Genomic DNA, 13,325 nt, shown 5'->3' with positions numbered 1-13,325 from the left:
TGTGACCAGACTGTATGTTAGGCTGCAGGTGTGGGCTCACATAATCTACTAGACTTCCTTACTGAAATTCTCTCCACATAGCCCCTGGGCTCCTACTGGGAGAAAGGGTGGGATATAAATTTAATAAATAAATAAATAAAAACAAACAATTAGATGTGGGGAAGAAGGATTTTATCCTAACCATGTCCCTGACATACTTGTTTCCTATAAGAATAGGGGTGTGTGTGTGGAAGAATATAAAGTAGCATTCACTCATGTGAGGCTCTCACTTGCAGTCTGAAGTGTAAGGCCAAGACAAAGGTTTACCACCCCTCAAAGAACTACACCTAGTAATTACAGCCCTAGGCTTAACTTTTCAGATAGAAAGTGCCACTGAACTCAGTGGAAATTATTTGCAATGTTAGGGTTGGCCTGAAAAGGAAACTATTGAAAGACTGAGATATTTTGATCCTAATCACCCCACAGAATGAATTATCCATTAAACTTCTACCAGTGAAGACAAACTCCATTTCAATCGTCTAAATCACAAAAGTGTGGAAGTGCAATTTCAGATTTTCAGTTACCAACCTAGTGGTAAACACAAAAAGAGATGTAGATTTACGCTGCTATATACTGATGTTATTCAAAGTTATAGGAAATTATACTAACATATTTTGAAATGGAAAACTTACAAAAAGGAAGTTTTACCACTGGAAAGTCTCTATTAGATCCACTGAAATATTATTTTGCAACAACCATTAATCCAAGAAATAGCATTGTGGTAATTTACAGTAGAGTCTCCCATTTTGCACTGCAATCATCTTAAGTAAACCTGTAAATATATTTAGCTATTTTTGCAACAAAACCAACAGCTCTGAAGGCACAATCCATTAATAGGACGTGTGACTATATGAAGGCAGAATGGCTCATGACAGTATACTATGAAGGGGTTCACTGACACCTAATCACTTCTGCAAAAAGAAAGCTATAGTTTTATCCAAATCTTGTCTGCATTGTTTGGAATGAGGCAAGATATCAGTTCTACATGAAACTCTAAAACTGTAATCAACAATGACTTAAAAGGGAAGACACTTAAGCTTTTATCAAAACTTCCCAAGCTTGTGGTACATTGAAATATTTTAATTAGCTGTCATTTCATAAGAGATATGCAGAAGATACTCTGCTAAAGACATTGCTTGTAACGCAAAACATTTAACAGAATGTCCTGACATTGCTTAACTGGCTACAGAGAAGGGCTATTTCTGTGATCAATAGGAGTTTTCCATGCGGTGCATGCCCAATCCATTTTTCTCTATGACACATAAAGAAAGTGGGACCATTTAAGGGGATAAATATTTGCAAGAATAGGATAGTCAATTAGAAAAGGTCCTCAAATGCAAAAATGTATCACTGAACACTAAAGTCAGGATCATTCAGACCATGGTATTCCCAATTTCTATTTGTGGATGTGAAAGTTGGACAGTGAAAAAAGCAGATAAGAGAAAAATCAGCTCATCTGAAATGTTGGAGGAGAGCTTTGTGCATACCTTGGAATGCGAAAAAGACAAATAATTTGGTGTTAGAACAAATTAAACCAGAACTGTCACTAGAAGTTAAAATGATGAAACTGAGGTTATCATACTTTGGACACATCATGAGAAGACAGGATTCACTAGAAAAGACAACAATGCTGAGAAAAACAGAAGGGAGTAGAAAAAGAGGAAGGCCAAACAACAGATGGATTGATTCCATAAAGGAAGCCACAGACCTGAACTTACAAGATCTGAACAGGGTGGTTCATGACATATGCTCTTGGAGGTCACTGATTCATAGGGTCGCCATAAGTCGTAATTGACTTGAAGGCACATAACAACAACAACAAACCATCTCAGAAAGTACATTTTGTGTGGCTACCTTTTAAAGGCAAGGGTTTTGAAAAATAACTGGTGTAATCAGTGAAGCCTGCTCTCATTACTGAAGCCTGTGATTTAAAAAACTTGTGCTAGAATCCTTACAGCCTCAATTCAGCTACTCCTTTCTTATGTTAAAAGGACAAGATGCTTTCTCTTTCTGACAGTCACACAGTACCATAAACAACCATTAGATAGCAGCACAGTACACATGATGTCTCCTCATGCCTCTCCTTCCCCACAAAGCTTTGGTTTTGCTCATTTAAAACACACACACACACAATAGCTGGTTCTAATTCAATTAGCGCAGTTTGCAACTCCAGAAAAAGAGTAATTCAATTAGTGCATTGTGGAGCTCTGCAATACCTCTAAGCAGATGTTCACAATCCTCAGGAACTCGGTGCTAGCTTTAAGAGTACCTATACCCCATCCGGTTGGCACTACATATGCCATTTGTCAGAATAGCTTTCTGACTTCTAACAAGGAAAGAAGGAAAATCCACTCTTGTGTACACAGGAGGCTTCCTTTTAAATATGATTAAAGTCCACTACTAGCAAGACTTTTGAATACAGCTTCTCAGGTAGAACCATGCATATTATATAATGCTGGCATTCATGCAGGGTTGGAGTTGGGATTATTCTATTGAAGAAGCCATTGATTATGACCATTTGTAAGTTAGTGGCTGTTTATAATAATTTGTGCCAATATTTAAGTGATGTGGAGGATTTTACTAAGAGCATGCCCATTTTTGTCAGGAGGATTAATGCCAAGTGTGTAACAGTGTTTAGGTGATGAAATGTCAGATGCAAGATGCTAGATGGAAGGTGGGGTAAAAGTTAAAAACTGTGTGCAAAATCCTATTAAATCGAACTGATTTTATATTTAAAAAGACATATCTTACAACTTTAATAATACAGCACAGGGTAGATAATGTGGTGCCCTCCAGATGTTTAGGACTACATTTCCCATCAGCCCCAGCCAACATAACCAATGGTCTGAGATTGTGCTTTGGAATGTCAGACAAGCCAGAAACAATTACACTTCCCTCCTGTTCCCAAATAGCAGCTTTCTTGGAACACGTTAGCTTGGCAAGAATGAAGTATACAAAAGATTTCTTCACAACGGAATGACAAATAATGTGGTACATTTAGTTGTGAGTCAGTATACAGAAAGTAATCAAGGTCAGGGAAGTAATAAGAAATCAGTAGCTTCTGATTCTTGGCATCTTCAGAGTTCTTGATACAAACATAGATGCTATAGTAGGTGTACATTACTCAGCTTTTCTTGAGACACATCACAAGTTATGGCAACAGATACCACAGGGTTTCCTGCACTTGTTCAATTGCCACATAAAAGGGAGTGAGAACTGAACAGGAAGGCAGGCAGGAGGTAACAGTTCCTTTTTTTTGCCATGGAAGTGCTTGGAACATACCTTTCACATGTGTCATGTCTGCCTGATGCATTTCAGAGAGTAAGAATACAGGTATACCCCCCTTTAACTATACTTTAAATAACACAACACACACATCTCAACTATACATTCCCTCGAGCAATATATTCATTCATTTTGCTCTATAAACTCTTGTACAGCTAATCTTTAGCCACAATGGATGTGTTTAGGTACGAATATCAAACTGCTGATTTCTTTTCATTTCTCTCCTTCACAGTTACTATTTTCAGTTTTGTCAGGGAGGGTGAGGGGTTGGTGGGGGAGGAAGAAAAGAAAGAATCTCACAGTCTGAATAGAGTTCCCTTTCAAATGAGGACCATTGCTTAAAACTGAGTGTCAGAGACTGTGGCAGTTCAATATTTCATAGCCAATACAAGGAATGAACAACATCACTGCAACTTTAAATCTTGGTAAATCCCCTATGTCAGCCTCTCCCTCTCATTGAAATGCCAGAGGGAGCAGCAATCAGAGAGGAGATGTTCAACGTGATAGAGGTCAGGACACCAGTGGATCAACGTACCAGAAACACGACCTTGTTTATTTTTTTCTCCAGTATTATTGTTTACAGGGTGCTTTGTTCATGTACCTTGTGGTTCTTAGCTAAAAGATGAAATTACAGCCCAGGATGGCGCGCTCAGGCACACATCCAATTTGTGTTTCCATCTCAGAAAACAAAAAGCTTTGGAGGCCCTCAGGCTGCCATTCAAACTTGGAGAGGCTGACATTTTTAACAGCATGAACCAGAGACTGGCAGAGGGAATGATCGAATGCATTTCTAACTTGTCAATCAAAGATCTCACCTCTGCTGTCTTGTAAACAGTTGGGAGCCACCTAAGTACATTCATAAATGGGGGACAAGTGAGCGACCAGCTAGGGGGCTGATGCTATGGGCTTTTGCTGTTAACCCCCCACCCCCAAAAAATTAAGATTTGGTTTTATAATCTCACTGTAAATAACCTGAAGGTACTTTACCAGAACCACTGGAGCAGAATCAGAGTGAGCAACACTATATGGATTTCAGTCCCTAGTATTTTTACTGTGCTGATAGATCTTCTGACTATGGAGACGACTTACTTCCAATTATGTCCAGAAAACTGTATTATTAGAACAGCTCTCTCATATATAATTTCTTCAAAAGATGTTTCACCATTATTGGAACCCCGGAAATATACACAGGAGAACATATAATAATAATAATAAAATTATTTGTGAGTCGCCTATCTGGCCGAATTAACGGCCACTCTAGGCAACGTACATGTACATGATAAAATACAATAAAAACCAATGAAAACCACCAACAATAATTAATATACCAATATTAAAAGCAACCCACTCCAGAGATCCCATAGGCCTGCCTGAACAGCCAGGTCTTCAGGGCCCGGCAGAAACCTATCAGGGAAGGGGCATGGTGAAGGTCAAAAGGAAGGGAATTCCAGAGGGTGGGGGCCACAATCGAAAATGTTCGCTCTCTGGTCCTCACCATCCTCGCTATCTTAACTGGTGGGACCGAGAGAAGGTCTTGCGTGGCTGATCTTGTCAGGCGGCATAATTGGTGATGCTGGAGGCGTTCCTTCAGATAAACTGGGCCGAAACCGTATAGGGCTTTGAAGGTCAATACCAACACCTTGAATTGGGCCCGGTAAACAACTGGTAGCCAGTGTAGATCTACTAACACCGGAGTGATATGATCACGGCGACGGCTGTTCTTAATTAAGCGTGCTGCCGCATTCTGTATCAGTTGTAATTTCTGGACCCTTTTCAAGGGTAACCCCACGTAGAGCGCATTATAGTAGTCTAAGCGAGAGGAGACCAGGGCGTGTATCACCCGTGGGAGCAGATGGGCAGGAAGGTAGAGTTGCAGTCTCCTTATCAGATGTAATTGATACCAAGCTGCCCGGCTTACTGCCGAGATCTGAGCCTCCATGGACAGCTGGGAGTCAAGAATGACCCCAAGGCTGTGGACCTGGTCTTTTAGGGGCAATTTTACCCCACTGAACACCAGGTCTATGTCCCCCAGCCTGCCCGTCTCCCACGAGCAACACCTCGGTCTTGTCGCGATTTAGTTTCAGCCTATTCCTTCCCATCCATCCACTTACGGATTCCAGGCACTTGGAAATGGTGTCCACAGCCAACTCTGGTGAGGACTTAAACGAGAGATAGAGCTGAGTGTCATCCGCATATTGGTGACATCGCAGCCCGAATCTCCTGATGATGGCCCCCAGCGGCTTTACATAGATGTTGAATAGCATGGGGGAGAGGATAGAACCCTGTGGCACTCCACAATTGAGAGGCCAAGGGTCTGAAACCTCATCCCCTAATGCCACCCATTGGTGCCTGTCTGAGAGATAGGAACGGAACCACCGTAAAACAGTGCCCCCTATTCCTAATCCCCTCCAGGCGATCTAAAAGGATACCGTGGTCAACGGTATCGAAAACCGCTGAGAGATCCAGGAGGACGAGGAAGGTGGATTCTCCCCTATCCAGCACCCTCCTCATATCATCCACCAGGGCGACCAAGGCTGTTTCAGTTCCATGTCCAGTCCTGAAGCCCGATTGGAATGGATCTAGATAATCTGCTTCATCCATGCCTGATAAGTTTGAGATATACCTTGTCAACAGCTTTTTTAAAATTTTAAATATGCACAAAAGAAAGCACAATAGCCACAGAGAAAGGCATGTTATACACATTTACTAGAAAACAGCTATGTTTGAAATATAACTTACTACTGAACCCTGAAATGTACTTTGACATATTTATATTATTCCCCATCAGCTGGCAGGATGAAGAGAAAAAAAGAAATGTCTCTCAGCTAGATACCTGTTAAGAACATAAGAAGAGGAAAATAAGAAGAGTCCTAGTGGATCAGACCAAAGACCCATCTAGTCTGACACCCAGTTCTTGCAATGGCCAACCAGATGCCTATTGGAAGCCTACAAGCTGGAATTGAGTGCAAGATAACTCTCCTGCTCATGATCCCCAGCAACTGATATACTGAGGCATACTACGGCTGAAAGTGGAAATATAACACAGCCAGCATAGATAGTAGCCAGTGACATCCCTCTCCACCATGAATTTGTTTAATCCTCTTTTAGAGCCATCCATGTTGGTGGCCATCACTACAACTTATGGGAGTTAATTTTATAGGTTAACACTGTGAATAAGGACTTTCTCTTGTCTGTCCTGAATCTTCCGATATTCAGCTTCATTAGATGCCCCCTGGTTCACGTACTATGAGATAGGGATAAAAACTTCTCTTCATTTCTGAAGATACCATTCATAGTCATGCAGTATTTTTATTGGTTTTTAATTGCAACTTCATTAAGATAAAAGGAAAAAGAAAGAAGAAAAAACCCATCAGTTCACATTAACGAAACATTTAAACATCTATACATTAATTTAGTTTACATATATAGATCAATATATGCTATCCAAACATGTATCCAGACAAAGTTGGTGTTTATAGAAGGTACACTCAAATGTAGCAAGGCTATTTAAGTCATCAAACCATTGCATAATAGTTAGTGAGTATCTGCCCTTCCAGGCTTGCAGTATGAGTTTCTTAGCAACAATTAGGGTATATAAAGTCCACTCTTGTTGGCCTGCCCTTAATCCCCATGTAACAAGAATGTAATTTAAAAGTGCATGGATATCTGCAAAATTCAAGGATTTTGCAATGGAAAGATAATACGGACAACAACTTCAGACTAAAAAGAAAGTATCAGTGGACATGCCTACATTAAAAGCCTTAGTGAGGCATTTCCAGCACTGTACCTCCAGCATCTATCTGAATTAGACAATGCAGAATAAATGCAGGTTTACTCAGAAGTCCCACTGACTTAAGTCTGTATGGCTAACAGAACCCATGTCATTTTTGTCTGTCATGAATCTACTGCCCACCAATCTCATTTTGTGATCCCAACTTCTAGTGTTTGAAGGAAAAAAACAATTATTTAAGTAAATAATAAATAAATTACAGTTGTATAAAATTATAAATGGTGTAGAGGAAACAAAAAGAATTTTAGGCCACTTAATATAAAAAAAATCTAAGCAGCTTACAAAAAATCACTCTCCCAGTCACCTCTTTCTCTAAACTAGAAAATCCCAAATCCTTTAGGCCTTTCTCCAACAGGAAGGTGCTCTGATTTCTTAATTAGTTTGGTTGCTTTTGCTTTTTGTTGTTGTTGCTGCACTTTTTATATATTTTGAGTTAGGATATTCAGAACTCTACATGGCATTCTAAATGAACCTTCTCCAAAATTGATATAAGGGCATTACAGTATGTTCATGTTGGTTGGGACTTATGGGAGTTGTAGCCCAAACATCTGGAGGGCATTAGGTTGGTGAGCGCTGGTATGAATACTTACTGGGCAACCGAAAAATTGTATTTTCCAAATTTGCCCAAATTACCAGATTTCTCCAGGTAAGTGAAAATTACTTCTTGAACGCTCAATATTAGAACAAGTTCATTGGGAAGGAAAGGATGTTCCTTTGCTTATCAGGAGAATAAATAGTGAGCACTGTTCTAAAAATAGAACTTTTAATAGTGGGCAACAATATATATAAACTGATATTAAGCAGGGATCAAACAGTCCAGGATTTATTATTTTTTATACTTCTAGTCTGCCCTTCATTGAATAGTCACAAGGCGGGGTTATATAACATTATTTTAATCAATATACCATTCATTAATGGTGATCACCCAATTACATATTCTGGATGGGGTTGTACTCTCTCTGAAAGAGAAGGTGTGCAACTTTGGGTACTTCTGCATCCATCACTGTCATTCGAGGCTCAAGTTGCCTTGCTGTCTAGCAGTGCCTTTTACCAGCTGTGGCTCATACACCAGCCGCAGCAGTTCCTGGATCAAGATGGCTTGGCTCTAGTGGCTTCAGCATTGATAATCTCAAAGCAAGTGGGGCTATCCTTGAGGCTGATTCAGAAGCTGCAGCTGCTGCAGAATGAAGCAGCTTGACTGCTGATGGGCACTGGCCATTATCGGCATAATACATTGTACTGAGGCATCAGCATTGGCTGCCAATCTGCTACTAAGCCACGATCAAGGTTTTACTGTTCGTATACAATCTCTGAACAACCCGGGACCAGTGTACCTAAATGACTACCTTACTCCTTATACCAATGCCCTTATACGGTTGGCTGAAGGTGCTCCTTCAGATATTTGGGTCCAGTCATTTAGGGCTTTGTATATCAATCTCGTCACCTTAAATTTGGTTTAGTTGCAAACTGGGAACCTATGCAGATCCTTCAAGCCTGATGTAATATGAATCTAGCCAGAAACATCTACCAGCAGACTAGCTGCTGTGTTCGCTTCCATTTTACCTTTCAAACTGTCTTCAAGGGAAGTCCCACACAGAACACATTGCAGTAGGCCAATCTGAAGGTTATCAGAGTATGGATCACTGCAGCCAAGTTATCTCTCTTCAGGACGGCTCACAGCTGGCAAATCAGACATAGCTGGAAATAGGCATTCAGCCACTGAGGCTACTTTGGCCTCAAGCAACAGTGATAGATCAAGGAGTACTCCCAAACCATACACCTGCTCAGAAGTAGCTGTCTCCCTACTTCTTAGACTTCAAAGCCTACATCTTCTTCAGTGTCATGAACAAAGCCTATTTATATTCTACTCCATGTATTTCAAACTTCCTGGGCTCCTACTGGGAGGAAGGGTGGGATATAAATTTAATAAATAAAAAAATAATAAAATGCTTGGCCTAATGAGAGCATATATGCTAAGCTATTTAAAACCCATATTATTAAGGGAATATAAACTTGCTTATTATGGAGGAGGGAGGAAATATAGAATAGGGAAGTCTCTTAATCTTCCTCTCAAAGATATTCAAGTCAGAACAAGACAAACAAGACTTCACATCAGGCATTTCTAGCAGATAAAATCCATCCCACTCCCCACCAAGTAAAAGGACACATTTTACTCAAGTATTGATGAAAATAAGTTAGGCTGCCAACTCAAAACTTATAAGCCATACGACAATGGAACCCATTCCCTAGAGGTAGTGAGCTCTTCAACACTGGAGGCATTCAAGATGCAGCTGGACAGCCATCTGTTGGGAATGCTTTGATTTGGATTCCTGCATTGAGCAGGGGGTTGGACTTGATGGCCTTATAGGCCCCTTCCAACTCTACTATTCTATGATTCTATGAAGTTGGCACAACATAAGAGTTCCAATTTGAGGGGCCAGATTATTCCCAGTGCAGCGGTGAGTTTCTATTACTCAGTGCAGACAGTAATTCTGAAAGCATAGACTAGGATCAACCCTTGAGATAAGGAAAGTCTTCAGTCTAGGTTCTCAATAGATTGCTAGAGTGTGTTGGAGACAGCAAAGCAGAAGAAGCTCTCTGGAGCTCACTTTCCCTTCAGGGATCTGAAGCAAGAGGTGGGGCTTGAGGAAAGTCAAAAGACAGCTATGTTGTAAGATTTGTTTCTACTTCTGTTGTTTTCGCTATACCTTAGAACCTCTCTGACATTCCGAAGTGGAGTAGCTTCTTCTTCTGCATAAAAGCAGACTGCCCCTTTAACCAGAATATACTACTATTGTAATGCATATACATCTAGTTTGTCATGGCCATCTTTGGAAATTAAAAACAAACACACACAATTTGTCAGGAAAAACAAGCAATTAAACAGAAATACGTGTTTTTAGTTTTAGTAGACAAGCATTATTCTCATATGCCACCAAATCCCTAACATTTGAATTCTAGTCTGGGGAAAGTATATCTTGAATTCTTTCAAACTGTTCAAATCAAGGCAGAAACATATTGAGGAATTTAAAATTTGCCATGCATTTCTGAATATGAAAAAGGATACATCCTCTTCCTTCTTCTCCCTAAAGCTTTGCCAGATGCCCAGATTACTGCAAGGCCACATCCAGAGTCCATTGGTGCCAACTATTAGCTCAACTAGAAGAGCTGCTGCAGAATTATCTGAGATGCATCAGCACTATTTTCACATCACTCAAGGCAAGAAGCCAGATTTAAAATTAAGTCAAATCACAAGTTATTGGCCACAAACCTATGGGCTCACCCAGCTGCCTGTCACAATGATTCATGAATCTTTAGGAGTATGCTGGAGCAGCTATTGCATGAGGTTTCCCCAGGTGCTGGTACCCTGCATTGCTGTTTCTAGAGAATATTTATTGTTCTGAAGCAACACACCCTACCTATTTTTTTAGTGAGCCTATACATAGTCGTGAAGACCTGGAGGAGTTCAGTTTCTATTACATCCTCCTTATACCTATCCTTAAATAGTCACCATGGTACTACACATCTCTAATTCAGTTGTTTCAAAAGGGTGAACTGGGATGATGAAGTGTAGACTAGGATTAATATCACTGAGGCATATTAATTACATGCCAAGTGTGGTGCAGCTGAAAAGGCTTGAGATAAATGAAAGATATAGGCTTAAACAAAACTGGTCCAATGTTGAGAAAAAATTGTCTGCTTCACAGACTTAATGCTGTGTCATTCAATGAACATGCAAAATGCTTCAGTTACTGGTGAGGTGCAAATACAACTTTATTTAGCATGACCCTCTTGGGTGGACAATTCCCTGTGACAAATGCTGTTCTCCTAGGATGAAGCTTATTTATCAGGTTAAGCAGAAAGAGAGCCCATACCTGCTTCTGATACATGCGGTATAGAGCATTACAGAAATCCTAGGAGCATCAAAGCCCACTAGCAGGACATAAATATGGGCAGTCTAGAAATTCTCCATTCTAGTTTCTCCATGAGAATGTCATTTAATAAACCCTTTTTCTTCTGAGCAACAAGCCTTCTATATTCATGAAGTATAAACCTCCAAAAGACTTGGTTGGGAGTATTTAACCCTAACACAAAGGACAACTGCCTCCATTCCTATAAATTCTAAAAGTGTATCACAAGAGCTTTATACATGGGTACCCAGAAGTCAGAATGAGATAGACAGGAACATTTCAACTGTGGTGCAGAGGATGAAGAAATATCCTCCTGATATTTCTGCTTAACTCCCATCATTGTTCCATTGCCCCTTTGGTACTTGTACCAGCTGATCTGAAATTGTGTTTTAATGTATGCTTCTGAAACCAATGCATGGCATTATCGTGTTGTCATTTGTCTGGCTAATGGTCATCTAAATTTTAGTGTTCATCCTTATGTGTGTGTGTGTTGGGGGTTGATTATTTTATGCTATTGGGTGATTTTTGTAGATGACCACTTTCAGTATATTTAATTGGATTGTATGTTATCCCTGTACATCACTTTGGGACTCCTTTTGTGTGAAGTGATACATGAGTAAATCAAAATATTATACAAATTAGATTAGATTTTAATTATTCTAATGTCAGTAAACCTTAACCTTAGGGGTTAAGTACTGTTTTTGATAAGATGGTGTATTTTACACTATTATCCATTTAAAGTATTGCTAGACAGGAAAGCTGGATATAAATTCAATGAAAATATGAGCCAGCAAGAAACCTGCTAAAAAGGGTTTTATTGACATTAGGGACTGGAATTGATGGATTGGAATAAAAGACAATTCTTTCAAGTGGATTCTTTTTGTTTTAAATGGAATTATTGCTCTCATTCTCCAGTTCATCTGATCATGACCAAAAGAACAAGTCACATACATTTCCTGAACAGCAGGACAAGCTGGCCACCATTTGTAGAACAAATTTATCTAGGCAAATCAAACCCTACATAAAATGCAACATGGTATTATGGACTTGGGAGGGCCCTAGTGAGGAAGCCCTTGAGCCTCTGACCCAAGAAAGAGAAAAACTGGTCCCAGAAGTACTGACCAGGTGGGTGGGAAAAGGAAAAAATTAAAAGACCGGAGTATGCTGCTTCACTTTGTTTTTCCCCCTGGTCTCTACTTTCTTCTATAGCATCACTGCTTTTTCACGCAGCAAGATGGGGGGGAAATACATACATGCAGACGCAGCAGCAACAAGCCAGCTTAAATGCAAGGCACCATCTCTCAGTGTACCACTGTCCTAATGTAATAATCATATACATACCACCACCACCACCACATCTAGAATAGTAAAATAAGAGCAGGTACTATGGTTCACCCAGATCAAAACGGCAATAATAAACAGCCTTGCATTTTCAGTCAAGCATTCTCACTAAGCTTGAGCAAAAAGTGTCCAATTCTACCTGAATCTGTCATTTCTGCATTAGTGGTTGCTTATGCAAGATGAGGATGGTATTAATAGTTTGAATAACATGAAGGAAGCACAACTATGAAGCAAATAATGCTAATATGAATACGAATATTGAAGAATTAATGAAAGCAAGCAAAAGCATAAGCAAGGGACACACCCAGAGAGAGAAAGAGAGAGTGAGAGTAAGAGAGTACCTGGAAAGCTGTGAGTGCGCCAGTCCCTGGGTTATAGAGGCATCGCAGCGAGGGCATGCTGTCCGCCAGGCTGGAGCAACCCAGCCACAGAGACCGGGGCATAGAGCACTGCAGAGAAAGGACAACTATGAGATGGGACTGTATGAAACAAGATGTCACAGATTACAGGAACGTCTGGGGCTGACTTTTTCAGCAAATTTATAGCAGACTGTAAGAGACTGGAGTAGCTTCCACATACCCACACATTACCAACCTGAATATTTCCCTTAGGGAAAAGCAGGAAGGGGACAAGAAAGGATAGGAAACACAACACACACGTCATGTCAATTAAATCATGTAATGTCAAATATCTCAACATGTTATACCACTGATCTCATGAACATTCTCATACAAGGTAGTAACTCAGTGCTTTTAGTGCACTTTTTAAGCAGCTAATAAATTGATTAAAGCAAATATTACATTGGCTAATGTAGGCATTATCATGCCAGCTATGATGTACTCCCTGCTATCAATTGTACAAATTTCCATTTTCTTTCCCCAACAGGCCTTAATCACAGCTAGTCACCATCACATCTACAACTACATTAACCATGGCTAACACTAAGGTTGGCCCCTAGC

General features: G+C 40.1%; 1 protein-coding gene across 10 annotated transcripts in view; it reads right to left on the bottom strand.

Moving 5' to 3' along the window:
• The window catches only part of BTRC (beta-transducin repeat containing E3 ubiquitin protein ligase), a 160,922-nt gene that overhangs the window by 100,658 nt on the left and 46,939 nt on the right, over nucleotides 1-13,325 (bottom strand). For 7 of the 10 annotated variants that reach the window (XM_061636215.1, XM_061636210.1, XM_061636208.1 and 4 more), the window contains one exon: nucleotides 12,708-12,815. The exons of the other annotated variants lie outside the window; for them this stretch is intronic. In XM_061636215.1, the coding sequence (XP_061492199.1) occupies nucleotides 12,708-12,815 (108 nt within the window). The remainder of the gene's footprint in view (nucleotides 1-12,707; nucleotides 12,816-13,325) is intronic. 10 annotated transcript variants of the gene reach the window in all.

Source organism: Rhineura floridana, chromosome 7 (assembly GCF_030035675.1).
Source record: "Rhineura floridana isolate rRhiFlo1 chromosome 7, rRhiFlo1.hap2, whole genome shotgun sequence".
In the NCBI taxonomy this organism is placed as follows: domain Eukaryota; kingdom Metazoa; phylum Chordata; class Lepidosauria; order Squamata; family Rhineuridae; genus Rhineura; species Rhineura floridana.
This window is presented reverse-complemented; position numbering and strand designations above follow the sequence as displayed.